A 27785-nucleotide genomic window follows, 5' to 3' on the forward strand; every position below is an offset into this window, starting at 1 on the left:
TGTGTCCTGGGAAGTCATATCCCAAGTCAGCACAGACTTCTTTGTCATGAAACAGCTGTCGCAGATCACATCCAGGTGGGAGCAGTTCTGCCACGTGGCACTTGATGTCATGGAAGTAGTTACTTTCATTTGATGTGTGTTTTTGTGTTGTTTCTTTTCTTATTCAGTCAGCTGGGGGATCAGTGAAGGAAGTTGAGGATATTGATGAGAAGCTGGTCGCTGCAATCTTGGTATAATGGAAAAGGAGTCCACACAGGAGCAAAAGGTTTTCATGGTCCTTGTGTAGTATGGTGTTAGGGCAGAGTGGTGAGTGCTTGTCCTCAGTCCCCACTTCAATGAGCTCTACTTAATATACCACACATAAGAGATTTGCAACATGGAGTTATCTTTATGCCTGGGTCACGTACCCTGCATGGTAAGTCATGTTCATGCCTTAAAGACAAAGAGGGGATACTGTAAAGTCTGAAGGCTCAAGTTGTGTCTCTGCTTCCACCCTTCTGTTCAGAACTCAGGGCCAGTAATTTGAAGTGGAAAATTAATGGAACAGAGAAACTGCCTGCAAGCCTCTAAAAGATCCAAATGATTCAGACTAATGCAGCTCTTTCACATCAACATAACAAGCTTTTTTGAACAAAGGAGAAGCAGTAGGCACAGCTTTATTTTAATGACCTTCCATGAGAAGGTGGGGAAATGTGGTCTATCTGAGGCCAGTTTAAAAGTGAGGTCATGGAAACCTGTTTGGAAAACTCCATGCACAGTCAGATTGCAAGAAGGTGTTGAGTGGATTCACTACACTTTTGCTCTGTCTGGTTATTATGAACTTTCCAACACCACCCAGCTTAAGACATTCTCCCCTCTTCTAATTTCCAAGAGTACTTCAACACTCCCAAATTCCTGAGTGAATATATCTAAACCCTTCAAAATACATTTCTGTCGCATGAAGTGACAACAGTGGTTTATATAGGCATGTGTGGGGTTACTGTACACAACTTACTGATAATTGTTCATTGTGTGCACAGATGTACTGCAATGAAGTATCAGTACTGTATCAGTAGCAGTACTGGAATTACTGATCTTTTATCCAATCCTTACAGAATTGCAGTGGCAGCAATCTTAAACCTTGATCTGAACTTCTGACAGAAATGGTCCCTTCATTTAAAACGAGTTCTCTGCTTGTTTCTATTCGTTGTCAAACAACATTCAAACTGAGAAGAAGCCAACCACAGCTGGTACAGCCCTGCTTTTTTGTACCCTGAATTCCTGTGTGTGTTTTCACGGTAGCAGCCAAAGAAAATACTTATTCCTGTTCAAAAAATTCCTATGGAGTCCTCCCTTCCAGTGGAGGGCGTTACAGAGTCTGGGGGCGGAGGAGGAAAAGTCATACTCCCTGACCATGTACTGAAAATAGGTCAATGCTGTGCGAACTGCTATGCTGAGAACTTCCTCCTGGCGTGTAGCCAGGCAACTGCTCGACAGTCTTAACCCTAGATACCTCTCCAAAACAACAACAACAAAGTCATTCCATTTTTTGACTTAAACAGTGGTTATTTTTGACTTAAGCCATGGTTAAGACTGGTGCCGGCAATCCCCCAATTCTCCAAAGTTCAAAGCAGGGAGGAGGCCTTTAATGAAATACTGAAATCCTGTGGTGACACATCCAGAAAGTGCTTTCCTGATGAGCAAAAATTGCAGTAGCTAGGTTGCAGACAGTTCTTAAACTCTCCAAATCGCTGCTAACTAAACACCGTAAATCCTGACCTGACAACGTGAAATTGAAAGTCAGATCCTTAAATTAGACTGGCTTAACGAGAATAAACCTCTTCTACACACAACTCTCTAGACAGTTGGACTGAGTAATACAGGTGATTCATTCAGGTCTTGAAGCCTTTGAGTTTCTTGGTTTTACCATATTTTCCAGAGATTTATTAGTGCCAGCATTTTGCCCAGAAAGAAACTAAATCACGTTCTTCTGTATGTTTTGACTGTGAAGTCTGATGTTTCAGCTTAAATACTATGCTTCCTTCCAGATAAGCTTGAAAAAGGTCCATGCTTAGTTCTTCCTCCAGCACCTTTGTTTTTTTAGCTGTTTGCAGAGAGAGTTCAGACGCAGTTCTGTTTTCTCTGTCCCTCCTTAGTCTGGGATCTGACAGTGCTTTTCAGAAGTTTCCGTCCTTGTCTTGTGGGGAGTTTTGAAAGCAGATTTCTGAAAGGACTTTCCATTGGGTATAGCAGAATTCTGTTTAGATGACAGTACACAGGAATTGTAGCTCCCCACAGCTTTTGGTTGTTCATCTTGGGATCCAAAAATTCACTTATTTCCCATTTTAAGCATAAACTGCAAAAGCCAACAAGACTGAGAACAGAAATATCATTATTTAAGATGGTATTTTTCAACACAAAATACCTCTCCTAGGAAGGGTATGTCTCTTTTTTAATGTTGTTTTGGTACATCTGGCTTCCCCTCCCATTTGAAACATGAGGCTGGAAAAATAAGGCTGTGCTGTTTAAGTCACCAGTCAAAGTGGAGACATTTCTCTGCAGGCTGAATTCACCTCTTCATGAATGCTTTGTGACATTTAATGAGATATTCCTTTCTGATTTTCCTCTTGATTAAAAATGTTGGTGTTTATCTCGAGATCAGTTTAGTATGCCTCGAATTCTTTGTGTTTGTTCATTCTGACTGCACAGACAAATTTTGTGTCAAAAGGGAGCCCTGCTGCTCTCAGTTAATCTGCTGAAAAATCATTCTCCTCTTTGCTTTTTTAGGAGGCTCATCCTCTGAAAAGACACAGATCAATTACGCTGATTCCCTCTGAGTCACCCAGCAACAGCAAAGCTAGGAGAAAGAAATGGGGGGACTGATGAATGGGTGGTGACCTCAAGATCAGACTTAAAAGTACAGATTTCAAGTGCAAGCACTTCCCAGAAATGAATACTCAGTTATTTTCTTTGGGTATCTCACCAGTGGGGAACATGGTTTCACCAAGCGAGGTTTTAATGAGTCAGTTAATGAAGTTACACACAGCTGCTGGTCATGCAGGCTGTTGGGCCTGAGCACTAAGATATTCCTGCATGGCAACACAGGATAAAATAATTATAAAATCAGGAATTGAGACGCAGTGTTGTATTAAATTATCTCACCTTCCAAAAGCTGTTCATACCAGAGCAATCACAGCACTGGCCTTTTGCATCATCTAGGAAGAAAACATGTAGCTTCCAGATACCTCCAAATCCCTTCAGTGGAACCATTGATGGCTCCCATACGAACAAACACGAAAAACCCTAGTCATCTACTAAATTTGTTGCTGATCTCAGCTAACTACTTCCTGTCATATCAGCAAATATTTCTGCTTTTGTGCTTCCCTCCATCACGGGGTGCCGGCAGGATCAGGAATGCTTTGGATCCAGAAATGTGCTGGTTGGCAGGAAGAACAAAGAACTTGCTCACCCAGAAGGACCAAAAAGGGCTGATGCTTTTGTCCACTCGGGAGAAACGACACAGAACTCCTGCCAGCAGCTTTTGCACGCAATCAGAAAGATGCCGTTGGATGTTGCTTTTAATAGCCGACATTAACATCAGTCACTAATGGGAAATGTCTTAGACAACTGAAATAAAAGCAGATCCCCAAACGCCCCTGTGGTTTAACAGTCCCCTGACAGATACTGCCCAATAATGTCAGGCTGTCCATGAACTCGCCAGGGCAGCTGCTGTTTTTCCCAGCCGGCTGGAAGCAGGCCAGCTGAGGCGTGTTTCTGATATTCATTAGCTGCTGGGTGTATTTCACTCTGCTGCTCTAGGCAACTTGACAAGGGCTTCTTCCTCCCACTCCAGAGCTCACCCGCCCAGACCGCAGCTGGACACCTGTGTGCAGCGCTGCTTCACTCGCTATAGGTGATGCCCTAAGATCTGCCTTACATTGGCTGTTTTCGTACAAAGGAAAGCTCAAAGTGGTTTCTGGAGCCCCAGCAGTAATGCTACGGCTGCTTGACGTACAGATCCAGATCTGGAGGCAGCTCGGCCCCATCTACATCGAGTGGAGATGCACGGATGTATTTAGTAGGAAACCTCTCCCGTCCACCCTGTGCAGGGCGTCCATTTCTGTGCAGGAAACTGAGACAGCACAGCCACGCCCGGCCCCGTGACAGCACCGGGCGCCCGCACTGCCCCTCCCGCACCACCTCCACAGAACAGAAAACCCTACAACAGAGTGCCCGCGTGAAGCCGCGAGGCGGGAGATGCGGTTACCACACGCGTCCCCGAGCCGGGCTGTGGGCGGGCGGGCGCGGGCCGCGCCGCCATGTTGAGGGCGGGGAGCGCGGGGGCGGCGCTGGGGCCGCCGCGCCTCCGTCCGCTGCTCGGCGCCGCTCCGCAGCCGTGCCCGGCGGGCCGCTCCATGGCGACCCACAGCCCCTGCATCGTGGTGAGTGCGGGCCCCGCGAAGGGCGAGCGGCGCTCCCTCCGCCCGGTGAGGGAGCGGCGGGGCGGGGGTGGGTCTCGCCGGGCCTCGGCTTCCCCGCGCGGGGCGACGCGGAGTCACCTTGAGGAGCTCGGCCTGCCGGGCCCCGCGTGCCCGGGGCCGCTCCCGCCCCGTGCCGCGTTCCGCGGGGTCGGCGCACCGCCGCGCTCGGGAACGGCGGAGCCGTGAGATGAGTCCCTCCGGCGCTGAGCGGCGCCGCTTCCCATCCGCGCTGCTTTTCCTGAGCTACAGCGGCCGCGGTGGGCTCTGGCTGCGTCCCAGCCCCGCGGTACGGAGCCCCGGGTTGTCCTCGGCGCTCCTGGGCTTCGTTTGACGCGTGGGAGCGTAACGGAAAACGCGAAGCGGTGAAGAAGCGCGGCGTCGTTTTCAAGTTGCAGCCGGCTGCAGGAGAAGTCGCGCTCGGTGCTGGTGGGATGCTGCAGCCGCCGCTGTGGTTGGGGCCGTACGATCGCCCCGTTCCCGCGGCCGGCAGCTGGCTGAGTGCTGTGTGCTGTGCTCCGCAGTGGATCCGGAGGATGCCCACGTTCAGAGGCCTCCTTATTCAGCTGCAGGTTTCACGTTACGCCGCTAAAAGCAGAGATGTCAAAAAAGCTGCTTGTTTTTTCTTCTTTTTTTTTCGATGAAATAAGATCAGTCGGGATGCAGGGGTTTCATTTTTCTGCTCCCCACTGCTGGAGAAGTTGTTGGGGCTTGAAATAACTTTCTCCCCACGCTGTGCTGAGCAGCAGCTCGTGCGGTGTTTCATGCAGCTCCTGCGAGCCGATGCTTTATGCTGTGTTCACTGTGACTAATGCTTCTGTAGAGGAAAGAAACCAGGTGATTCCCAATGAGTGTGGCATGATGGATAGTTAACAGGATAATGCAGAAGGTTTGTGGTTTCTCACCTCAGGATTTCTGTAAGTCTGTGTAGAAATCTCACCCAATTTCCCTTTCAGATCGGCGATGATGAACAAGGTTACGACCTGGACTTGTTCTGCATACCCAAACATTATGCAGATGATCTGGAAAAAGTCTATATTCCTCATGGGCTCATCATGGACAGGTTTGTTTGCCTTCAGACGCTGCGCTGATTCCATGGTGCTGCTAAAAGCGATCTGTCACTGATAGTTTGCTGCCTGCTGACTGTCTAAATAGATTACATTTAATTAGAGACTCAGCAGTACATGTGTTAATTAACTCTTTCTGGTTTGGCTTCTGAGAGTTTGTACTTTTGAAGTTACACTATTGTTTGGAGATTTGTCATAATCCTCAAAAGAAATGAGGTGGTATGTACAACCTGCAATTTCTTCGCAGAGGTGTGAAGGTAAAACATCAAAGAGACTAATTAGAACAATTAACTGTTGTGCTAATCAGTCTGAAACAGTTAGAGCCTCTTAAACTTCCCTGGGATGTTAACAACCCAAAGTTCTTAATCACACCATTGTAGACTTTGCAGTGCTGGTGGGGTAGATAAGCAGTATCCACCTTCCCCTGCTTGCTGGGGAGTCCGACCTTGTCACCTGTGCTTGCTGAAATCTGGGGTGTGCTCTGCAGGTTTTATCTCACACGGTCAGGAATGGGTCCATGAGCTCATTCGGCCTTGCTTTGTTTCCCTTTGTGTTTGATGCTTGCCTAGTTCCTGTTAACAGAACGAGGAGCAAGTTCAGAGCAGTTCTGAGCAGATCTCTGAGAGGTCTTACGAATAGGAATGCTTCTAGACAGTGCAACTAGACTGTTCAGTTTAGATTAAAGGTCCCTATAAAATGTGTTTTGTTTTTTTTTTTAATTGTAAATACTGTAATAACTTGCACTGGAAGAGCATATATAGGAAAAACTTGGACTGAGTGCACGTCATTGAGTAATGGATTTGAAGTTTATAGTGGTAGGCATTCCCTGAGTAACCTGCTGCTGCTCTGCAAATACATACCACGCTTCTAAGATAAACTGCAATACAAATTTAGAAACAATGATTGCAGAAAAACGGTGCAGTGTTCTCTTGCTCTACCTTGTTGTTGTCGTGTTTTGCAGTCAGGACAGATTTGCAGCTTGGCAAAACATGAAGGTGTCGTTTACAGTTGGAGAGTTTTCTTTCTCCTCAGTCACTGAGGGCTGCTGTCTGTATTGATTTACTTTGCTCTTCACATGGAAGTTGAACCTATCTTTGGAAGGAGAGAACACCTTTATGTGGCTTATCTGCCAGTGAAACAGTTTCAGAGCGTTAAGATTTGCTTTGGCTGAGCATGAAGTATGAAAACAGAGGAGTTTGGCAGTGTTACTGTTTGATTAACCTTGAAAAGCAAAACTGGGTTGGCCAATAGTGTGTAAAAAGTGACTGAAGTGGTAGGCAAATATTTCTAAGCAAAATCCATTTCTGAGTTTGCACGTGTTTGCTGTTGTTGTTTGCAGTACAGGATACTGCAATGGTAAGCAAGTTAAATGTGTTATGACAGCTAACTCTTGTGTTTTTTTGTGTAGGACAGAGAGACTGGCACGTGAAATTATGAAGGGCATGGGAGGACACCACATTGTAGCTCTCTGTGTACTCAAGGGTGGCTATAAATTTTTTGCTGATTTGTTAGACTACATCAAAGCACTGAACAGAAACAGTGACAAATCGATCCCCATGACTGTGGACTTCATTAGGTTGAAGAGCTACTGCGTAAGTATGTCTGCAATGCTCTGCCATTTTGATAGAAATCTGGTTAACAGCACTGATGGTTCACTATTATCACTAAGTATTGTGAAAACATTGCCTAGATGTGCTCACGTCATGCAAAAGAGGGGAAAAAAAGTATTATCAAGTTAGCTTGTTCTTTGCCTACCTTATATAATCTATTTTCTTTTAGTCTTTGTGTCCTCAGCTCAGTAAAATCCCCATTCAGAGCAAAGAGACTTTTTCTGTGTCCTTTACATGTTAAAGAATTTCCTCTCTTCCTCATCTCTAATGCTGTGAATAATACAGAGGATTGTCCTGCAGATATGGTGACAAAAAAAGTAATTCCACAAGTGCTGATGTGGCTCAGACATCGTTCACTGGATTGAAAGACTGCAAAACTGCAAACATGGTTGTACCCGAGTTCCCTCCATCGTCTTTTGTTTGGCTCAGCTGAACAGTGAGCAAATTAATAGCGTTTGGCCTTAAGGAAATACTAGATTCCTACAAATAGATTTAGGTTAGTGACCACAGAGTATGGTGCTACCTTTTGATAACTGCGTGCAGGTTGCCTTGGCTTCGTGTTTTTTGAATAGGAAACACAATCATTTAACTCCACGGGAAAATGGAGCGTGAGGTAATGCGTCTTTTTTTAATAGAGGAAGTGTGAGATTTTGTTGTGCAGGTCAGAGGAAGAAGCAGATGCGTGTGCTGTCTGTTTGCTGACTTGGCAGCAGCTGAGTCTTGTGTTCTCATGGTAGCATGTGTGGGTTTTATTGAGGTTGTCCCTCAGGCCACCTGTAGCGTGGAAGTATTTCTGCTTTCTTAAATCCAGTTTGTGGTGTCAAAAAAGGTTGTTTCCAAAGGTTGTGCTGTTAGTTCTGTGTCTCAGTGCCATTGCATTCAAGTCAGCAGTGTGAGTCGTCGTCGCAGCCGTAGAGCAGTGCCTGCTTGAGCTGAAAAAACACAGGTTGCTAAATTGGAAACTCAGCTTCATCATTCATCTCATTAAACGAGCCCTGCATATCTGGGAAGCTCACTGCACGGGGCAGCAGCTGCCTGCTGCTTCCACTCTGCTCCCTGCACAAGGTTCTGCCTCCCTCTGTTCACCCTGTGCAGCCACCATGTGCTCACACACGCCACCTTTCAGCAAGCTGAATGTCTCCATAGCAGAGCAACGCTGAGCAGGGTAGGAAATGATGACTCCTACCTTTGTTGGCAAGGAAATTTCTGCCTTCTGCTTTTGTCATGGGACACATCCAGTAACTTATTTGATGTATTTAAAACCAATATGAAGGCTGCAGCCCTCTGCTCTCTCCGCTTTCCAAGTAACTTGAAACAAACCGTTGGAAAAATGTTGTGAAACACCTGACCTCGTTCCCCAGTGAGCTTTCTTTGTTCAGCTTTGTGCACTGGGCAGTGCTTTGATGCTGCTGCTTTTGTTTATTGTCCCCAACAACGACGGCGCCTTGATTCTGATCGGGAAATAAGCAGCCAAATAAGTAATGGAAATGATAAGCCTTATTTTTTATTTAATTTTTAATTAAATGAAGGGGAAGGAGAGAAATGTGCATGGAAAGCTGTCTAAGCAGAGTGTTTTGCTCAAGGTGTTGGCTTCAGGGTTTTGTTTTTGTCAGTTCTATAGAGTTTGCTTGTTGTAGAGGAGGAGCTCCAGTTACCTGATGCCTCCCCCAGGGCGGTATTTATGAGCATTTCATTTCTCTGGACTCTCTTAGGTGGTTATTAATATCCAGACTTGCATTCTTTAGGTTGCACAGCTTGGTAGACTGGGTGAGTCTGTCCTAACGGGAACGTGTGTGTCACTGATTGACCAGGTTTTCCATTATTAATAGTCCTGCAGTGCTAGGTTGACTCCACAGTCCCTATTCATGCTTTACTAAATGGAGGAGTTGGCATTCTTAGGGATGGGAAAACCATCAGGAGCTGTAGCAGGCAGCTGGAAGTGGAGCTCTCCTGTGATTGCCTTTGGATGCAATTCTTAGGTTGTGCTGCCTGCCTTGCCAGCTGGGTATGAGATGTTAAAAATACCACGGTTGCTTGAAGAAGGCAGCCAAACAAATATCATGGTTCTAAAACGGATGCGATTGATGTGCCATTCTTATTTAAAACCCATCACTGAATGTTTGTGAGCTTATGGGTTATTTGTTTTGTAGTGCAAAGTTCATGGTGTGACTGCACCCAAAAATAATTCTCAAACAATACGGAGATGATCACACTGTGATTAACCATGGCCTCTGACTCCTGCTTTCAGAGTGCTTACAAATGGATTCTAACGATCTGGCAAGCTGCTAAGAAATGGAAAGGCAGTGTTTGTGATCAGAACCGGATCTCTGTATTCTTAACAAGCAGTTTATATTGTTTGTGCTAGAAGCATGGCTTTTCCCCAGCCTCCTGCATTTAGTGGTGGGCTGAAGTCGCTCATGTGTCGTCAGGAAGGACAGCCACAAGTCAGCAGGTGTGCTGCACTGTCACTGGGGAGCATGGGGCTTTTGGTAGAGCACCACAGCATTGAGGTAGAACCTCATTGGGCTGGTTGAGGCTGTGCTCTGAAAGGTGTGCTACCCAAACCTCATAGCAGATAGTGTAAGGAACTTCCACTGCTTTTGTAAAAGATGATCTTTGAGTCACTGGTCGGGAGTTGTGGTCTTACAGCACAGTGTTGTTTTCCAGCAATGACAATGAGGAGGCAGTGAAAACAGATCTAACCAGCAAATCTCTTCTGTGCTAAGCCACAGGGCATTAAAGTCTTACCTGTACTGAAATCAGAAATAATATGTCCAAAGATAATTAAAACATTGCTTAATTATTAAACAAAGTTTGTTCCAGTGGAAAGCTGGTTAGAACTGGTGTTGGAAATTCATTGACCTTTTTTTATCCTTTAATTGCTCTGGAGCTCAGTGCCTGTGCAGGAATGCAGGTGAATATGTGTGTTGTCTGTGGTGTTGTCGTTTGATTGTAGTGTGTTGTTTCGAAGCCAATGACCAGGAAGCTCATCTTAATGCATGTGCTGAGTGCTGGGCTGTCATCTGTGCCCAGCATGCTAATGGAACAAATACCTGCTGCATCTTTCTGCATCTTTCTTTCATAAGGAATTACGCTTCCATGAAACAAGGATCAAATCCGTATTAGTGGAGGAATAGATAAGAGAGAATCCTGCAACGTAAACAAGGAAGAGCTCAAAGAAGCTGTCACTTTGGATAACCTTAAGATGGGATGAAGGCAGGAGCTGCCCCTCAGCATAATGAATGCAGCACTTGTGGTTTGTCTGAGCAGTGTCTCGGGTGCTCCACAGTGCTCTGCGTATCGCTGGGACAAGTTTGGGCATCCTGTTGTTGGACTGTTTCAGCACAGCAGTGTTAATGGTGTTCGGTGTAGCTCTGTTCTGCTGCTATGGAAGCACTGCAACAGCAGCGGAGTATTTTCATCAGATGGAGCAGTATAAGTACTGGTGTCTGTGTGTTTTAAAGAACTGCGAAGGTGCTTGTTCTAATAGTTGCCTTGTGGGTGGGGATTTTCAGCACTGTGCTGTAGGAATCTTACACAGGAAGTATGTCTGGGTTTAACCATCTGCTTTTACATCCCTCGAGCTGTCAGCACTTTGTTATCCTGGAGCACTGACATCACTGCCCAGAGGATTTCAGTGCATTTTCTCTTTACTGTAATCCCAGCATTACGTACTGTATAGCCGATGTCTGAGTCTCTAAATCGTTGGGTTCCTCTTTTTTTTCTGTGTGTGTGATAACACTTTCAGGGAAGGTACGTGGTAAGGAGCTGTGAGAAGAGAGATTGATAAGAAATGTTAGCTTTCAGATCAGATGATTAAATGGTAGGATAATGGCATCATCCATAAGTAGTGCAGCAATGAGCATATCACATCTGACGGGAGCTGTGAGGCACTGTCGAGGTTTGAAGTCAGCTTTAATAAATGTCAGAGGTCTGTGGTGCTCCTCGTTGTGTTTTTCACTTTCTCTGTGTAACAGCTCCTTGAGGATTGTGTCAAAGCCCAGCTGTGCTGAAACGGACGCTGTGTTGCAGCGATAGCATTGTGAACCTGTGTTGCAGTTTGATTACTGAAATGAATAATTTGATTGTTATTACCCTTTGTCATAGAATAGCCAAAGTCATGCTTGTCTGGCTATTTTGCAGCATATTTTTCTTATTCTTAAACCGTGCCTTGTTTGCTGGCAATCATTTTGATTACTTACTTTAATTCAGAAGAGCATAATGCTTTCCAAGGCATCCAAGTTTAAAATGTGAATTACTCAACCTGGAAATTGAACTGATTTCTTTTTTCCATACATCTAGTGAATGTACAGGAAGTCGTATCTTTTCATACACATATATATAGTGGTCACAGATGAGAAGTGGTGCCTGTGTTTATGCAAATGTCAAACAGTATGTAATCTGAAATACAATCTCTGCATCTGATTACTGGTGCTGTGTTTCTGAAGGCATTAATATTGGTTTGTCATGTACTTTTTAGTTTCAGTATTTATTGGAAGAAAGATGACTTTGATTCTGGTAATGCTAATGCTTGCCCTTCCCTTTCTTATTAGAATGATCAGTCGACTGGAGATATAAAAGTCATTGGTGGGGATGACCTCTCAACCTTGACTGGAAAGGTACAGTTCTTCGTGTATTTATATCAACCAGAAAAGAAAACAACACCAAAGCACCCAGACACCTGTATGCTCTCTTAACATATAGAGATTTATGAGGGTTGGGTTTTTTTTTTAAGAGAAAACGGGTGTGTTGTTTTAAATCTTCACTGCTGTAATCTGGTGACGTGCATAAGCCCCCCCAGAGCCATTGGTTTACTTTAAGTTAAAAGTATGTATATATACACATATTCACTGCCTTCAGTATGAGTCAGATTCAGGGCATTTGTTTCTCTGTGGTCCCTGAGAAGAACAGTCTTGTCTGGGCTATTGTCTTCAAGCTACCTTTAAAAGAGAGTGTAATTATTTATTTACTGTGTTGATGTTTCACCTCAGTAGTGAAGGAAGCTCGTGCTGCCTAGACACATAACTTGCTGGGTTAGGAGCTGAAGGTCCTGTTACAGGTAACAAAGAGAGAAGGAAATGCAGAGAATGTAAATTGGGAGCCTGCCTTTCTTCAGTGTCTGTACAGAGGTCACCAAGCTATAGGTATCTGTGGGTGAAACACCAGTGCCTCCTGTTCATTGCTTTCCCCTTTTGATTACACATAAACAGTCTTTAAAAAATTGTGACGCATTTCAGTGTGTAGGTGTGACAAAGCTGCGTGGCTTTGTAGCATGACTCTTTACATTAAGAGAAATTAGAGGCCACGTTGTGCTCAGCATGAGATACTGAGGCAGATCTCCTTCCCAACTGATTGTCATTGTAGTATCAGAAATGTGAGCTGATAGAATCCACAGTTAGACATCCAAACGTGCATAAATCGTGGTACAAATATTTAACTGCATTGAAAATGATAATAATAGCTTATAGAATGTATTAGAAATTGTGTACTTTTTAAGTACTAATCGTTTCTTTTCTTTTTCTTTCCAACAGAATGTTTTAATTGTAGAAGTAAGTATTGTGTTTCACTTCAAAGTTTTCTGTGATCCTGTCAGTTCTTACTTGTCATGATCTATTATTACTTTTAAAAATTCTTCATAAAGGGTGACCTGAGCAAAGTGGTATTAAGCACATTGGTGTTTTATCAAGCTAGGAAATTAATCTGAAGGGTGGAAAGAAGTTCCTGGTAGGAATATCCTAAAATACTGAAAAACAGAGATAAGCCCAGCGTCCCTGTGTATGAATTGTTTAGAGAACAGAGACATGGAGAATCCTGATTCCTAATCAGCATTCTGCTGTTGCTAAATTCCCTTATCTCTGTCTCGGTGGTGCTCTTTGGATGAAACTAGTGACACCATAGCTGAGTTTGATTTCCTGGTAGGTACTGTTGTGCCTTCATACCTCTTTGTTGATGGACAGCGTTGCTTATGTTCAGAAAGTGTTGCTTTTACAAAGGGTGCTCTTGAATAAGATTGCCAATTTGAGGATGGGAAGCAGAAGCACTAGACAGCAAAAATGAATGTGCAGTGTAACAATATCTTTAGGCTCCAAGTAGTGGGAATGGCTTTGCAAGCACAGGAACAGCAGTGGCAATCAGTTCAGCAACCAAAGAGAAAGCATTTTCCTTCTGTCGTATTATTCCACAGGGAGCACATTCCGTTATATAGTAAGTATGCATACAGCAGTCACCTGTGTGACCACTGGTCTCCTTGGAAGTGTATTTGGTTCAGATGGGCAGATGCATTTAATTCTGTATCTGCTTCGTGTCAGATGAATATGTCTGTAAAATCCCAGCTGAGTGTGTTAGTTTCTCATCTGTTCTGTGCATCACCTCTCCAGTGACTTGCCTTATGCACTGTAAGCCCTTTGACAGCCACCATTGTCACAGTCCAACAGTGGATATACATGCTATCTTCTGCACAGAGCACTAAGATGTTCTGTACAGCATCCTTTTGATGTGCAAAAAAACCTCATGGAGATTTGCCTCCAAAAAGCAGATAATCAGTACAAAATCACTGAAACTTACTGTTTTGGCTTGAGAGCTTGGAAGTAACTGCTTTTGCTTATACACCAGTTTTTATCCATATATGTCTGACTTTTTCTTGAGTTGATAACCACGAATAAAAGCATTAGGTGCTAAAGGTGGTATAGCTGACAGGTGCTCTGTTGACATTTATATGTTTATTGATGTATTTTAATTGAGAGTCCTGAGTAAATAAGCAGAAATCAGGAGATGGTAGAGTAGACATTGCTACTTCTGTGTGATCTGCCTCTTCACTTCAAATAAACTTCAAGTTCCTGCCAAGGGAAGGACTGACCCTCTGGAGGTCTTGGGATGTGTCAGTCCAAGCAGAATATCCATTTCTGGTGCTTCAGTTGTAAGTCATATATTCTGGTTTGGTTTTTTTTTGCAAGTAAGTGGGATTAAAGCAGTGCAGCAAACTTCAGTTCAGTGTTCCTAGATAGAAACTGTCAAACTGCACCCAGATATTAGCAGTGCAGTTTCTTCCTTTATTTTTAAAATCTGTAATATAAATTCCAGTCCTTTTTCTTTAATTACGTTAATGAGTTGTGAGTATTTTCCCTTATGTTCCTTTTCTTTCTGTTGTATATGAGTGCCCCTGAGCTCAGCTGCAGGACTGATGCTATGCTTAAGAGTGTGCGAATTAAACATTGTTTGCCTAATAGCTGCAAGGAACACGAGCCATAAAATCTGCCAGAGGCTCCAGAAGGGTCATAGTTCATGCTTTTTAAGTAGTAGTTATCCATAAGAATTAAGAACCGTTGTGAACTGTTGTGATCGCTTTCCTGAGTGTTGTGGCTGAAGCACAATATGTGTTCCATATCCCTTACACTGGATGATGAGCAGTATTATTACAGCATATTTTCCTGTTATTACAGATGAGCAATTCCTGCAATAAAAACTTGAAATGTTGCTTTGACAGGTTCCGTTTTCTCTCTCACACGGCATTTCTCTTTTTAGGATATAATTGATACTGGTAAAACAATGAAAACGTTGCTGTCTCTGCTTAAGCAGTACAATCCAAAGATGGTGAAAGTGGCCAGGTAAGCTTTTAATTGTGGTTATTTGTGCTGTATTTCACCTTCACAGTGACACACAGTGTAAAAAAGATGATAACATGGAATGCATTCCCATAAAAGATAAACAGGAAGGAACATTTCTTGAGAAGTCATATGTGATGCAGTTGAGTTCAGTGTTTAAATTCCCCTTTTGCTTTGCTGTGGCAAGGCAGAAACACCTTTCTCTCCAGCTCTGTTGCTTAAAACCTTTCTGTTTCATGAAGGGATAGCTTGTGGATGTGTGGTCCATGTGCTGCACTGTGATGTTTGGGTGGGGGGGGTATCACTGATGTCTAACTTGGGTTTAGAATGGAAGAACTAAAATCACTGATCTTAAAGAAATTACCCCCCTAAAGAAGGCAGAAGTATTTTCAACACAAATAGAGTTCATATATACAGACTTTTAGTAGAGTTAAAGATTTAAAAAACTAAGTGGTTATCTCAGTGTCAGTATCTATCTGAGCATATTTCTGTTTGCACTGTGTGCAATTTCAGTATACTGCAGTGGTGTATCTGTGCAGTGGAGACCTTTTTTGGTCTGGTGCCTTTAATTTTAGAATTAAATTAATTTGCAAGCTGACATTACTGTTTGTGTAGTGCACATAGTGTAGCTGAGCTTTAGAGGTCACTCTGTGAGAGTCACCCAGCCATATGCTCTTCCAGGCTTTTCTACTTAGTTGCATCTTTAATCAGTTAGTTTTTAAACATTCTGTAGTTAAATAATTTAAACCTAGTAAGAAACGTTGTGGATAATAACATCCAATATCAACATTCCTCCTACATCTTTTTAAATCACATATTTTATACTCCTGTGCTACGGTTGTGTATTTTGCAATAAAAGCATAATGATCGCTGGGGATTAGAAATAAAGTAGAGCTGTGTGTAGTATCTAATCAGTTGTGTTGCCATAACAATGTTGAAGCAGTTGTTAGATGTACTAGAATAGCTCTTGTTGATAATCCAAGGGTGACCTGCTGAAGGTGAGCTTTTTCTTCCCGGCCTGCTTAAATGTACCAAATTTTAAGCAATTGTCCCTGTGTGGTGCTTTAACACTGCAGTATATACATGTCATGAGTGTAAAGCAGCGTGAGCCAAGTCCAGTTTCCTGTTTTTAAACCTGTTGTAGAAGTCTGTGGCTGCCAGAGGCCGAGCACAGTCACACTGTGTGTCTCAAGTGTTCTTAGTTGGTTCACTTGCCTTTCTTTTCTTGAATTGCTTTCTTTCTCTGACAATTAATTGATCGTAGCCATGTGAATTAGGGCAAATATGATTTGGGGTTTGTTTATCAAGGCCCACACAGTACTCAAAGCCTTGACTAGAAGTTTCAGACACTCCTGAGTCTGAAATTGAAGCCATGGATGTGACAAATAGTGTCTCACCTTCAGAGCTGATCCAGGAGGGGGGAGGTCTGCAGATGCAGAGTTATGCTGCTCTGTCTTTACATTCAGCCATCAACCACCTTTTCCTTTCCTCCCAAAGTTTCTCTGAGACAAACAAAAGTCAGGATGATGGAGTTGTCTTCTAAAAGGTAGAACTGCACAACTGAATTAAGAGTGCAAACTGAACTAGCAAGGTGTTTTTACCTGCTGCAGTAGCCCCAGCTCTGTGTCTCCCTGTTACTTATGCCTCTGACATTTAACTCTGGGAAAGTGGAGCTGGTTTGTATCAGATGATCATCAAAACCTATTAACTTTTTCTTTACGGAGGTAATTAATATTAACAGGGGAAAACTGTTGAGGACTTGTTGTGTAAGTGCAATTGAGGTTGTATTGAACCAAGTGATTTTGCTTTGTAATGCTGATAATCCAGCTGGTTTGGCTGGATCCCAACTCCTCACCTCTGTACCTGTGTGCTGAAAGTGCTTGCACATGAAGGTTCTAAACACACAGAAAACCTCATGAAGTCACTTTTGGCAACAAAAATCCACAGAGAAAGATCTCCCAACCTCTTTCTTGCAGACTTTGTAATTATCCTTTAGGCTGTAAACCTATTGTGATTCAAGGAAGTTTTATGTTTATCATTAAGTTCAGCTGCACCTGCAAATGAAAAATAAAATATTTATGGTTGTGCTTTCAGTGGCACACGTTGAGGCTCACTGAAGTGAGATTCAGCCTAACTTAGAACAATTCCATGTATTCCTACATGGTGCTTTGCCATGTTTCAGTTGTACTTTGATTTTATTTGACAGTTTGTTGGTCAAAAGGACTCCTCGAAGTGTGGGATATCGACCGGACTGTAAGTAACTCTGACAACCATTGTTCATTTTTAAAAGTACTTTGGTATGTTGTGTACTCTTTGGTCAGAGTCCACAGCTGTTTTGGTTATGTTTTCATGAATGGTTTTTGATTGATTTTAAATACAAAAAATAACAACAACAAAAAAAAAGAAGTTTAAATATTTACAGTTAATTTTGACAGGTGTTCTGGATTCAGTCTTTTTTATGTTTTCCTTCCTATACTGTTTTACTGAAGTGAAAACTTTGATATTTTGATCCAGGTGAATCCTTTTTCAGGTGGAAATTCTCCATGCTTACAAGTAGTCAGTGCTTTGGTGATCAAAACCTGGATTCATCTTTGGCACTTTGGGCAGTGTTTCAGGTGCCTAAACACCCAGTGCCATTTGGACATCCCCAGCAATGTAAGGGGACTGCTTAGGAAGGGAGGTGTGTTTCATCCCCATTGCAGAGTCCAAATTCTTGATAATGTGGATTGTGCACTTTCACAACAGAACTGGAGTGAATTCAGCTGCAGAATCACATCCTCTCCTTTCCAAGGCTGTACAGCGCTGGTGGAAGTGTCTCAATGCCTTGGAGGCCTCCTTCACTTGTTCCCTAGGTTGTCTTACAGCCTGTGTAGCTGGGTTGGACTGACACAGCCCAGCTGTCCAAGGGCTGTCTTGCTAGAGCCATTCCTGTTGTGCCCTGGGAATCAATACATACGTCTATTTAATTTTGTTTTAGTTGAATTCAATCAACAAAGAATATCAGAAGTTTAAAATAACGTGAGTATTAAGCTGAGGATACTTGAGTGGAAGAAATAAAATGTTAAGCAGCTTATGTGTTTGTAAAGTTCCAAATTGTCTGTGTAAAAAGGTCTGGTGAACTCGAGGAAGTTCCTTTCTAACGTACTGGTGACTTCTGTTCTTTTTTAGTTGTTGGATTTGAAGTGCCAGACAAATTTGTTGTGGGATACGCCCTCGATTACAATGAGTACTTCAGAGATTTGAACGTAAGTGATTTTTCCCATGTGTTTTTGTCCATTTAAAACTGGGGAGGAGGAAGGAAGGGAAGGCTCCTTGCCTTGCTCTCCCTGCTCTGTGTAAATCACAGCTCGCGTGCAAGGTTAGTGATGCAGTGATGGGAGCAAACCCTAGAGCAGCACCACAGTGTTTTGGAGCACGTAGAGGTCTGACAAATATTTATTTTGCTTCACACTTAAGAGGTTATGTGTCTCCTGTTGGCCTTTGAAGTAATGTAGCAGTTTGTGTGAAGTTTCTCATCCTACCAGATATCCACATTAAATACGCGCGTATGCTTAGTTACATGAACATTAAAGAAGAGAGACCTCGGAAGCCTTTTTGTGCTAAGACACAGATTCTTCACCTGGCTCTTGTATGTCCTTGTAATGGATGTTGGGTGGAAGGGGAAGGAGAAGGAGGGCAACGCTGAGGTTTGTAGCCAAAAAAGGCTCAAGTTTTTCTGCACAAACAGCACTGGAACGCTCCTCTGGGCTGACACTTGTGTGGCATGCTTTTCTTACTTTCAGAACTGTGGTTTTGACTGTGCGTGTATGAACACCAGTGTCTTACACTGCATCTCTAACTGGAGCTTTCGATGCTTTATTTCAGCACATCTGTGTGATCAGCGAGACGGGGAAGCAGAAGTACAAAGCATGACAGCACGGCCAGAGTGCTATGACTACAAAGCTTTGAAATGTTTTGTTTACCAAGTCCTATCTTTCACAGGCTTCAACTCTGGTACACCAGCTAAAATTGTAGAATGCCCCAGCCCCATCATCATATGCTTACTATAACTTATTGCATGTACAATATAAGAATCTTGTCTTGTTCATTTATATTTTAGAAATGTAAACAACTCGTGCAGTTCTGCACTCCTTATTTTGATTTGCACTATGACTCTACCGACTGTTGCTGCCCCTGGTTGGGTTGTGCTGTTTGTGAGCTCCAGAGTCTAACTTCTTGCAGTGGTAAATTGCTTAAACCTCATCAACCCAGAACTGAAATAGTTCGAGTACTGTAAATGTAAAACATTTTATGATAGGGAAGTCTATTAGTAATATTTTTAAAGAACTGTAATTTAAGTTTTATATTTTAATTCACAAATGTGATTGTGATTAAAGGATAGTTGCACCTTTGGGTGTTATAAAACATGAGAAGCAGACAGTTACAGTATCTGTAATCTCCAGGGAGCTCACTGACACCTCCTGGAGTTGCCTTATTGCTGTAAAAAGGAGTCTGGGTAGAAAAAAAAAGTCCTTTTTTTTATTATTATTATTATTTTTAGATGGAATGACAAAACAGAATGTTTAAAGTCTAGTTTTAGTTGAGCTGCCTGTTTCTTTAAGATTTTTTTTCTTTAAAAATATCCATCAGACAGTGAAATTGCCTTTAAAATTGAAACAGTTTTAATATATTTGTGGGAAGAAAAAAAGTATTGTAATGTTTACTTTATAAGAACTACAAAGCAAAGTACTTTAAATAAAGGCTGTCTCTTTAAAATAAGCCCCACACATCCATGCCACTCATTGTGTGTATTGAAGTGCTCTCAAGATTTTCTTCTCAGCATTTTTCATCAGTGCTTCTGGCAGTGAGGGCAGACTCCACGTTTGTTACCTCTGTAGAGCTTTCTGTCAATATGATGCTGTCTGTGAGAGATGACAAAGGCCTGAGGGAGAGCTTTGGAAAGACTGTGTGCTGTAACCAAAGTGGATTTCAGAGAGAACATTCTGAGCACTGTCCCTTCTCCTGTTTTGGCAACAGCGAAGAGTGAAGAATATTTGTTCATTAAACCTGTGGGGACAGAGAACCCAGCCCACTTGTAAGTAATCATTTGGTTTTATTCACATCTCATTTGTGCTGTAACACCAACCAGGGCAGCACAGCACACACCTTCTGTGCTGCTCCATCCCTCCCTTATGCAGCTGGTGTTCTGCACGTGGTGGACTGCGTGCTGGGATTTGGTGCTGGCAGTGCTTGGTGCATAACAAAGTGTTAACCAGCCTGTTCTGCAAGGTGCTTTCTAGCTTTGAAGCTTGAGCTGTATCTTTTACTTTCCCAAGCACCCTGCATCGTTGTCTGTCCGTGGTGTGTTCACTTGCAACTGTGGCACTCAGTAGCAGCTCTGAAGTGTAACTTACATGATGTAATTGTGTAATGATCACGGTGTGTTGGAGATGCAGTTGTAAATCAGAATTCTTGGTGAAAAAAATAACACTGCTCACAGTTGTACTTTACTTCTGCAGTGGTTCACGTGATGGTTAATGTTCTAAAGAGCTTTTCTGGTGGCACCATACAGTGATGCCATGTGTGAATGTGTGTGCTGAGAACTGTGCTGTGCTGGGGCTTCCTTTCAGCAGGTGGTGCATGGCTGAGGAAGCACAAAAGCAACACAGAAAACTGCAGACCCACTTTAGAATGATGGCACTCGTGGATTTTCATTAGGTGTGCATGGAGTGAAGGTCTCATTGTAGAAAGTACTGCTTTCTCCAACCTCTGCATCACTCCTACCTCACTGTGTGCTTTGGTATAGGTTGAGGGCACCTGGACATTACAGTCAAAAGCATTCTTCATTCACACTATTCACACGTGTGAGTTGGCAATCTGTATCTTTTAGGGCTAAAGCCTGACACGAGTTTGCTCTGTAATGTTTTCCTGTCTTGCTGTGTGATCTGGGAGAGGCAGGAGAGGGGGGGTGCCTCAACCAGGGGTTTGTCTTCAGGAACATGGAGCAGGGAAAGGGGGCTGGAGCTGTGCAGCCCTGGGGGCTGGCCCTGCAGGAGAAGAGAAAATCTTGCTTTAAACTCACACAGAGCTGAAGCTCAGGTACTCCAGGCAGAAAGCTTGGGTGGTCACAGTGCTGGTGGATCCTCCTGGGGGTTGCTTTGTGTTGAAATCCTGGATTTGAAAATTCAGACCAGTGAGGGTCTTTTTGTTGCCTTGGAATTGTGCAGCTGAGCTGATGCGTGGCTGTTGTATTGTGCTCCAGAAATCAAACTGAGCACGCACTGGTCCAGCAGCAAAGGCTGCTTGCAGGGAGCAGGGTGTGTGCTGCAGCCAGCCACCAGCCCCTGGCACAGCACCATCACCTGCAGGACGTCTGGACTTGCTGCTGCTGCAGGGGATGGATGTCCCCTGATGCCCCAGCTGTATGGAGCAGCCTTCAGCTGCCCCTTGCTGCCACCAAAACCGGGAAAGCTCAGAGTGGGAGATGCCAAGAAAAGAGCACCTTTCCTCTTACCTTTCCTGCAGCTCCCCCCACCCCATGCTGCTCTCCAGTCCTTGTGTAACCCCCACCACCTCCCTGTAACCACGCTTCACCCCAAGATGCAGGGAAGGGCTCAGAACCCCCTCACAGCCCTGACCCCATTAATGACAACAGGCCCTCGTTGCTCACCGTGATTTATTGGTGCTTGACAGGTTCCCCCCCACCCCCTGCAGCACAGAATTCCCCCCCAGGTGCCAGGGACTGATTTCCAGCCTCACTAAAGCAGCAATGCAATACTGGAGAGCAACAGGCGATCCCCCACTCCAGTATTTACGTGCTGCTAGAGCACTGCTGACAGCTCTCCAGCCCCGTGCATCTCTCCACAGCCTTCAGCCCCTCCGTATCCACCCCAAAATCAGAGGGGGCTGGGAAAAGGCTGAACCTGGAGCACTACTGCTCTGGAGGCACTGCTCCAGCTGGGATGGACCCGAAGAGCACAGGAGGAGCAGAGCCCTTCCTGCACAGCCACCCACAGACAGATGTACCTGCACAGAGGGGCACTGAGCACTCACCTACACGTCCCCGTGCACCTGAGCTAAGGGTATGGGGACACGTCAGCCTCCACCCCCATGGTAACCAGAAGCTCACTTTCTTGTCTTATCCTTGAGGTAATGAGGCAGCCCAGAATGGTCTGTATCTCCGTGTCCCTACAAACCATGATGTGCTGCTACATCTCCTCAAAGCCCACTGAATGTTGGCATTCCAAATGGTATTTTGGTTATTACTATTGTTATTATTATTATTTTTAAATCGTGATATAAGGCACTGACGAATACTCTACATGAAGACATGAACATGCATGCATTACCACCTCAGGACTTTTGTGGTTTGTTTCGTTGGGTTTTGGGTTGTTTTTTTTTTCCTTCCCAGGTGCTCTCAGCCTGCAACTACAAAGAACAAACAGTTACACGGTGCAAACAGACAGAAATACCCCATTCCTCCACCCCACACCCACAGTGCTGGGGCACTGCGCAGCTGTACACCCACAGCTCGTGGGGGGAATGATCCACTGCCTTCCCCTCATCCCTCAGGGGCTGTTGGCCAGGAGTCACAGTGCTGAGTGCACAGCCTGGCAGGGCAGAGTGCTGGAGTGCCCTTAAACTGCTGCAGGAAGAGGGAAAAGAGAGAAAGAGGGGGGAGAAGGGAAAGGAAAGAATGAAAAGAAAGGGAGAGAAGACTTCTCTTTATTCCAGAGCTGACATGATGCTCGTGTACTTTTGGAGTGGACAAACTCTGCAACCAGAAAGCAAAGGTGCTCCGACCCTCTGTTGCTCACAGCACAGGGCAGAGGCCGCAGCACAGAGCACCCAGAGCCGTGCACACAGCCCGATCTTCTGTTTCCTCCCCATTTTTTTAATTCCCCCCAGTTATGTGACAACTTCCTTCAATTCACTGTCCCAAAAAGCAGCGTCACAGCAGCAGCTGGGAGCTGTCCCACGGGGAGCTCAGCCCACAGTGGCATTTCAAGAGCCCTCCAGGCTTGCACCAGGTTATGGGAACAGCCCATTAAACATTTGCAAAAAGAATAATATATATATTGTTTTGTCACTACTTCAGTGTCCTCAGTGCTGACGGCAGCAGGTCCAGCTCTGCACAGTGCAACTGCTGTGCTGCAAAGAGCCAACAGCCGAAGGGAAACCCGCCCGGGGTGCAGAGCAGCCCTGGTTCTGTAACAGTGCTGTGAAGGGCTGCACCCCTGGGGAGGTTCACTGCTTCCACCTCTTCCAGTGGCTCAAGAAAACAGAAGAAAATCAATTACAACAGCAATAGCAAATCAGCTCGGCTGTAGCATCAGCTTTTGAGAAATTTATGTCAGTTTACATATATATAAAATATATTTTATACGGAAAACGTACAAAAATAAATATATATACAGAAATACATTTAAGAAAACTACTACAAAGTCCTGGTTGAAGCTGGACAAGGGGCCACTGCAAAACCTGCTTTCAACACACACCCGCTGAGCAGCTCAGAGAGCAAGGGGCAGCTGGAAATCTGGGATAGGTGGGGACATGTGTACCTGGGAGAGCACCGTGTGCTTGTGGTGTGAGAATGGCTCTGAGCAGCTGGGAGCACGAAGCACGGCATGCACACAGCCAGGAGCTGGCTTACCTCAAGGTGTGGGATGTGAGTGCTGTGCAGGGCTGCAGGCACCCACCCGGCTCCCAGCACTCACCTGCCCCCCACCTGGCACTGGGGTACAGCTCCTCCTGCCAGCACCTCCAACCTGGAAAGCAACACAGAGCTCTGAGAAAGGACTGGGACTTCAGTGAGGAGGGGCTGAGGGAAGCACATCGTTAGGGGAAAACGCAGAGTTCCACCACGACGTGACCTGCTGCACTGGCAGCCCCAAATAAGAAGAGTATCCCCCCCAGAATTTGCACTGCAGCGGTGGAATCGGGGGCTCTCTCCACGTGGCACCTGGGGAGCAAATCCCCCAACAACGGGGGGAGCAGAATGTGTGTGAGTGCACGAATGCTACACAGCCCCCCCTCCCCGAGAAAGATCCACCCTGAGATACGAAGGGGGAGAGGGCTTTAAAACGCAGCTTTACCGATACTGTAACATAAATAAAGGGGGAGAAAAACAAAAGGAGAAAAAAAAAAAAAGGGTGAAAGAGGGAAAGGAAAGGAGCAGCCCGCAGCGGGGCAGATGTGCAAGCTCGCCCTCCCCTACTCGCACACTGCAGCCCGGGGTAAGCCCTGAAATAAGTCAGCGTTAAGCATTTCCTATGTGGATTAAGCACAGGGAAGGGAAAAAAAACGAACCACTCCGACCCGACCCGAAGTTACGAGCACCCCTCCCGGCCGCGACCCTCGTGCGAAAGGACGAGAACGAACAAACAACGGAAAAAAAAAAAAAAAAAAGAAAAAAGAGGGGCACTTTGCACAAAGCCTCAACCACGGAGCGATCTGAACTCACAGCGACGGGAACGACGCGAAGCCCCGGGGGGGTGGGGGGGAAGGGAAACACACAGACATCTCCGGGTGGGGTCCCCCCCCCCCCCCGTCCCGTCCGACGCTCCGACATCCACTGCGGCTCCTCCGCCGTCCGCCAACGCGGGGCCGCTGTCACACGCTCAGACCCCACCCCCATCCCACCCCCCCTCCCCACCCCCCATCCCACCGACGGATCCGGCCGGGCAGCGCACAGCCCGCCGTCCCCACCTCCCCCCCCCCACCCCCCCCTCCCGCCGCAGGATGTTCCCGTTTCCTGCACGGATTCGATAAAATAATAGCTCAAAAAAAAAAACAAAAAACCCTTAAAAAGTGCCGATATTATTACTCTGTTATTTCCAATCAGCCCCGACGGCCGCAGGCGTCTGTCCTCAGCTACAGAATAAAGAATAAAAACGCAGAGACGCGGAGCGACCCTCCCACGTGCAGGAGCTGCTCTTAAAGGGACACGCACCCCCCGCCCGCCTCACACCTGCGGAGCGCTCGCGGCGCGCCCACGTGCGGCCGTTCCCGCGGTGACCGCGCGGAGCCGCGGGCGCGCTCCCGTCTTAACGGTCCGTGCGGGTGCGGGAGGGGGGCGCGGCCCCGCCCCGCTGTCACCGCCCCCCCCGCGCCCCTCCGCCCTTTGTGCTTACAAAAAAGAAGTTCTGTTTTTTAGTTTTCCTCCTTCCCCCCCCCCCCCCCGCAAAGCGCTCCCAACGCCGGGAATGGGGGGAGGGGGAATGGGGGGAGGGGGCGGTTGGGCCGTTGTTCTGCCCCCCCCCACCCCAACCCCCACCGCTCCCATTCCGGCAACGCCGTTCGGACCGTCGGGCAGTGCCCCCCACCCCCACGGGCCGTAGCACGGGCCGGGGTGGGGGAGGGGAGCGGTTGGCGGCGGGGGGGGCGGCCCCCTGCAGCGCCCCGGCCCCCGCGCCCCGCCCGCCCTCCGTCCTCACCTCCGAGTCCACTCGAAAATGGCGCCGAAACCGAAAAAACTTCGCCAATTTCATTGTAGGCGTCTGCAAGGGCTGCTGGGAGCGGGGGGGGGCGGGGAGGGGCGGGGCCGCGGGTGTGCCCCGACGGGGGGGGGGGGAGGGGGGGGCGGTGCGGGGTGGCTGCGCGCTGCCGTTCGCTCGGGGGACGCTGCCACTGTACCCCAAGGATGGACCCTCGGTGGGGGGGGGGCAGAAATCAGCGCCGACAAAATGCTTCCCCAGGCGGAGCGGGGACCCGTGGTCCTCTGGTCCCACCGACGGGCGACCGCAGCCCCGCACCGACCGCCGCCGCTGCTCAGCGCCGTCCCCCTCCCTCTTCCCCACCGGGCGGGGACTGTTTGGGGGAGAAAACGGCTGTTTTCCCTACAGCAGTCGTTTCAAAGCGCTCGGTTGTTTTCTGTTGGTTTGTTTGCTGGCAAAAGCGCCGACCCCGCGCCCCTCCCCTCCGCCTTTCAGTCCCCGCAATGTGTGCTGGGGGCACACGGCAAAGCCCCGCTGCTTTCTGCTCCCCCCCCCCCCCCCCCGAATACGCGACGGCCGAAAAGCGAGAAAACACAGCACGGACGGCACTGCCACGCAGCGTGGGGCTGCCCTGAACCCCACCCCCGCCCCCCCCGGACGCGTGGGCTCCGAGCACCCATTGGGAGCATCGCGCCCGCAGTCGTGGAGATGTCGGCGTGGATGGGCTGAGCCACGGAAAGCTCAGGACCGCGGTGTCATTGGGGCTGGAAAAGGCCTCTCCGATCCCCGGACCGACCCCTGCCCGCCCCACCGTGCCCACCGGTCCCACTGAGAGCGGGACCACCCAGGGTGTGCTTAATTAGTGCCTCTCCTAAATGAGTGTCGAAGTGGGTGGGTGCGGTAATGGGGCTGTTTGCAGGCGGAGGGGGAAGGGATGCAGGGCACCGGGCACCTGGGTCCGGCAATGGGGCGACCCCCCCCCCGGACTGTGCGTTGTGTGGGTCTGGAGAAGCGATGCGATCAGTGATGGTCTCTGACCGCGGCTGCCGGGAGGGGATCCGCGTTTCTCCTTTCAGGGGAGAAATGGCAGTTCTGTTTCAGAGAGAGAGAGTTTTCTCCTCTCGGGGGAAAATACCTAACTGGAAAGAGGCTGAAGACAAAGCCCACGTGAGTTTCGTGATGTCACAGAGTGATAACGCGCGTTGAGAAATCCGTGAGTTTCACTGAAACCGGTCCTGTTCCCCCCCCCCCACACACACACTACTTTGCGGGGGGGGGGGGGGATTGGGGGGGAGGAGTCTGCAGCGGCGCTGGGTGAGGAGATTTGGAAAAAACAAATACCGTCGGATTAGTGCGGTAATGACATTTATTCCTTTCTCAGAGCCGTTGCCGCAGCCCCGCTGGGCTCAGCTGCACCTCGCAGGGGAGCGGGCATCGCCCCGCGATCCGTGGGCATCGCCCCGCGATCCGTGGGCACTGCGCTGCCCTTTGCCGTCCTCCCTCCCGGGAGGTGCTGCCCTCCCGGCCCCACTGCTGCACTTTCACTCCCCCTGAGCCGCGGTCCCTCGCAGCTGTCGGTGACACCGAGCAAAGTCAACGTGGGAGACAACTGCGTGCGTTAACCGTTTGTTCGCACGCACGGAGCTGCTCGCACCCTCGGGAGTGCGTTTCTACCTCCGCGCAGAGCAGAAGGGCGAATGGCAGCCCTTCATCTCCAAAATACAAAGCGCCAACCCCACGTGCAAGTCGCTGCACGCACACACATCGTCTGCAGAGCTCACCCAGACGCAGCACTTGGGCTCCTTGCAGGAGACGAGGTGTCTGCAGCACGCCGCGGCAGCGCTGGCTGTGATGCTCGGGAGCATCCCTTCCTAAGGGAAGCTGTGGGCACGTGGGACCTGCCGGGCAGGTTTGTGTCTGTGCAGCAGCTGCAGGCCGGGCCGCAGCTCGCCTCCTTGCCCTGTGTCCCCAGGGAGGGTGGTGGGCATGGAGCCATCGTGCTCAGGAAAGGCGTTGTGCAGAGCCCGGCCATTGAGTCCAGTGCAGAGAACCCCACGCAATGATGAGTTATCGTTGGGGCAGGCAGTGGCTCTGAGCTGTGGGGATGTGCAGGCGTTGGGGTGGGGGTGCACCCTTTGTGTCCCCTGATCTCACCCCGGGCCCCAGAGAACTGAGCCCCCATGCCCTGCAGCATCCCATCTTTCCCAGCCGGGGCCGTGTCTCTGCTGGTGGGGTGTCAGTGTCTCCATAAAGTGACTTTTGTGTTCCTGAGAATGTGCTAACGAATCGCTGTGGTTGGAAAAGACCTCCAAGGTCATCTGGTCCAGCTCTCCACCTGCGACCAACATTGCCCACTAAAACGTGATCCTTAGCCACATTTCCACACCTCTGGGGACAGTGACCTCCACCTCCCTGGGCAGCCCGTGCCAGGGCATCAGCTGTTCTTTCAGACAATGAATTGTTCCTAATATCCAACCTGAACCTCCCCTGGTGCAACGTGAGGTTGTCCCCTCTCATGCTATCACTGTCACCTGGGAGCAGAGGCTGGCCTCACTGCGACCTGCTTTCAGGCAGCTGTAAGCAGCAATGAGGTCTCCCCTGAGCCTCTTCTTTCCAGTGAACAAACGCGACGTCT

General features: G+C 47.2%; 1 protein-coding gene and 1 long non-coding RNA gene across 2 annotated transcripts; one reads left to right on the forward strand and one right to left on the reverse strand.

The window, feature by feature from the left end:
- Nucleotides 1-4343: 4343 nt before the first annotated feature.
- On the forward strand, nucleotides 4344-19499 carry HPRT1 (hypoxanthine phosphoribosyltransferase 1). Its single transcript, XM_065729421.1, has 9 exons — nucleotides 4344-4421; nucleotides 5414-5520; nucleotides 6933-7116; nucleotides 11688-11753; nucleotides 12666-12683; nucleotides 14656-14738; nucleotides 16942-16988; nucleotides 17904-17980; nucleotides 18600-19499. Exons 1-9 carry the CDS (start codon nucleotides 4395-4397, stop codon nucleotides 18645-18647), a joined length of 657 nt encoding a protein of 218 aa, XP_065585493.1. The 5' UTR covers nucleotides 4344-4394; the 3' UTR covers nucleotides 18648-19499.
- A 2168-nt stretch (nucleotides 19500-21667) lies between these two features.
- LOC136044251 (uncharacterized) lies at nucleotides 21668-25214 on the reverse strand. Its single transcript, XR_010621797.1, has 3 exons — nucleotides 25151-25214; nucleotides 23368-23482; nucleotides 21668-22142 (listed from the first exon to the last, which is right to left on the reverse strand). It is a non-coding gene; the product is annotated as an uncharacterized LOC136044251 (long non-coding RNA).
- Nucleotides 25215-27785: the final 2571 nt, after the last annotated feature.

Source organism: Cyrtonyx montezumae, unplaced genomic scaffold (assembly GCF_038088225.1).
Source record: "Cyrtonyx montezumae isolate F1298 unplaced genomic scaffold, pur_monq_1.0 scaffold_11, whole genome shotgun sequence".
NCBI classification, from domain to species: domain Eukaryota; kingdom Metazoa; phylum Chordata; class Aves; order Galliformes; family Odontophoridae; genus Cyrtonyx; species Cyrtonyx montezumae.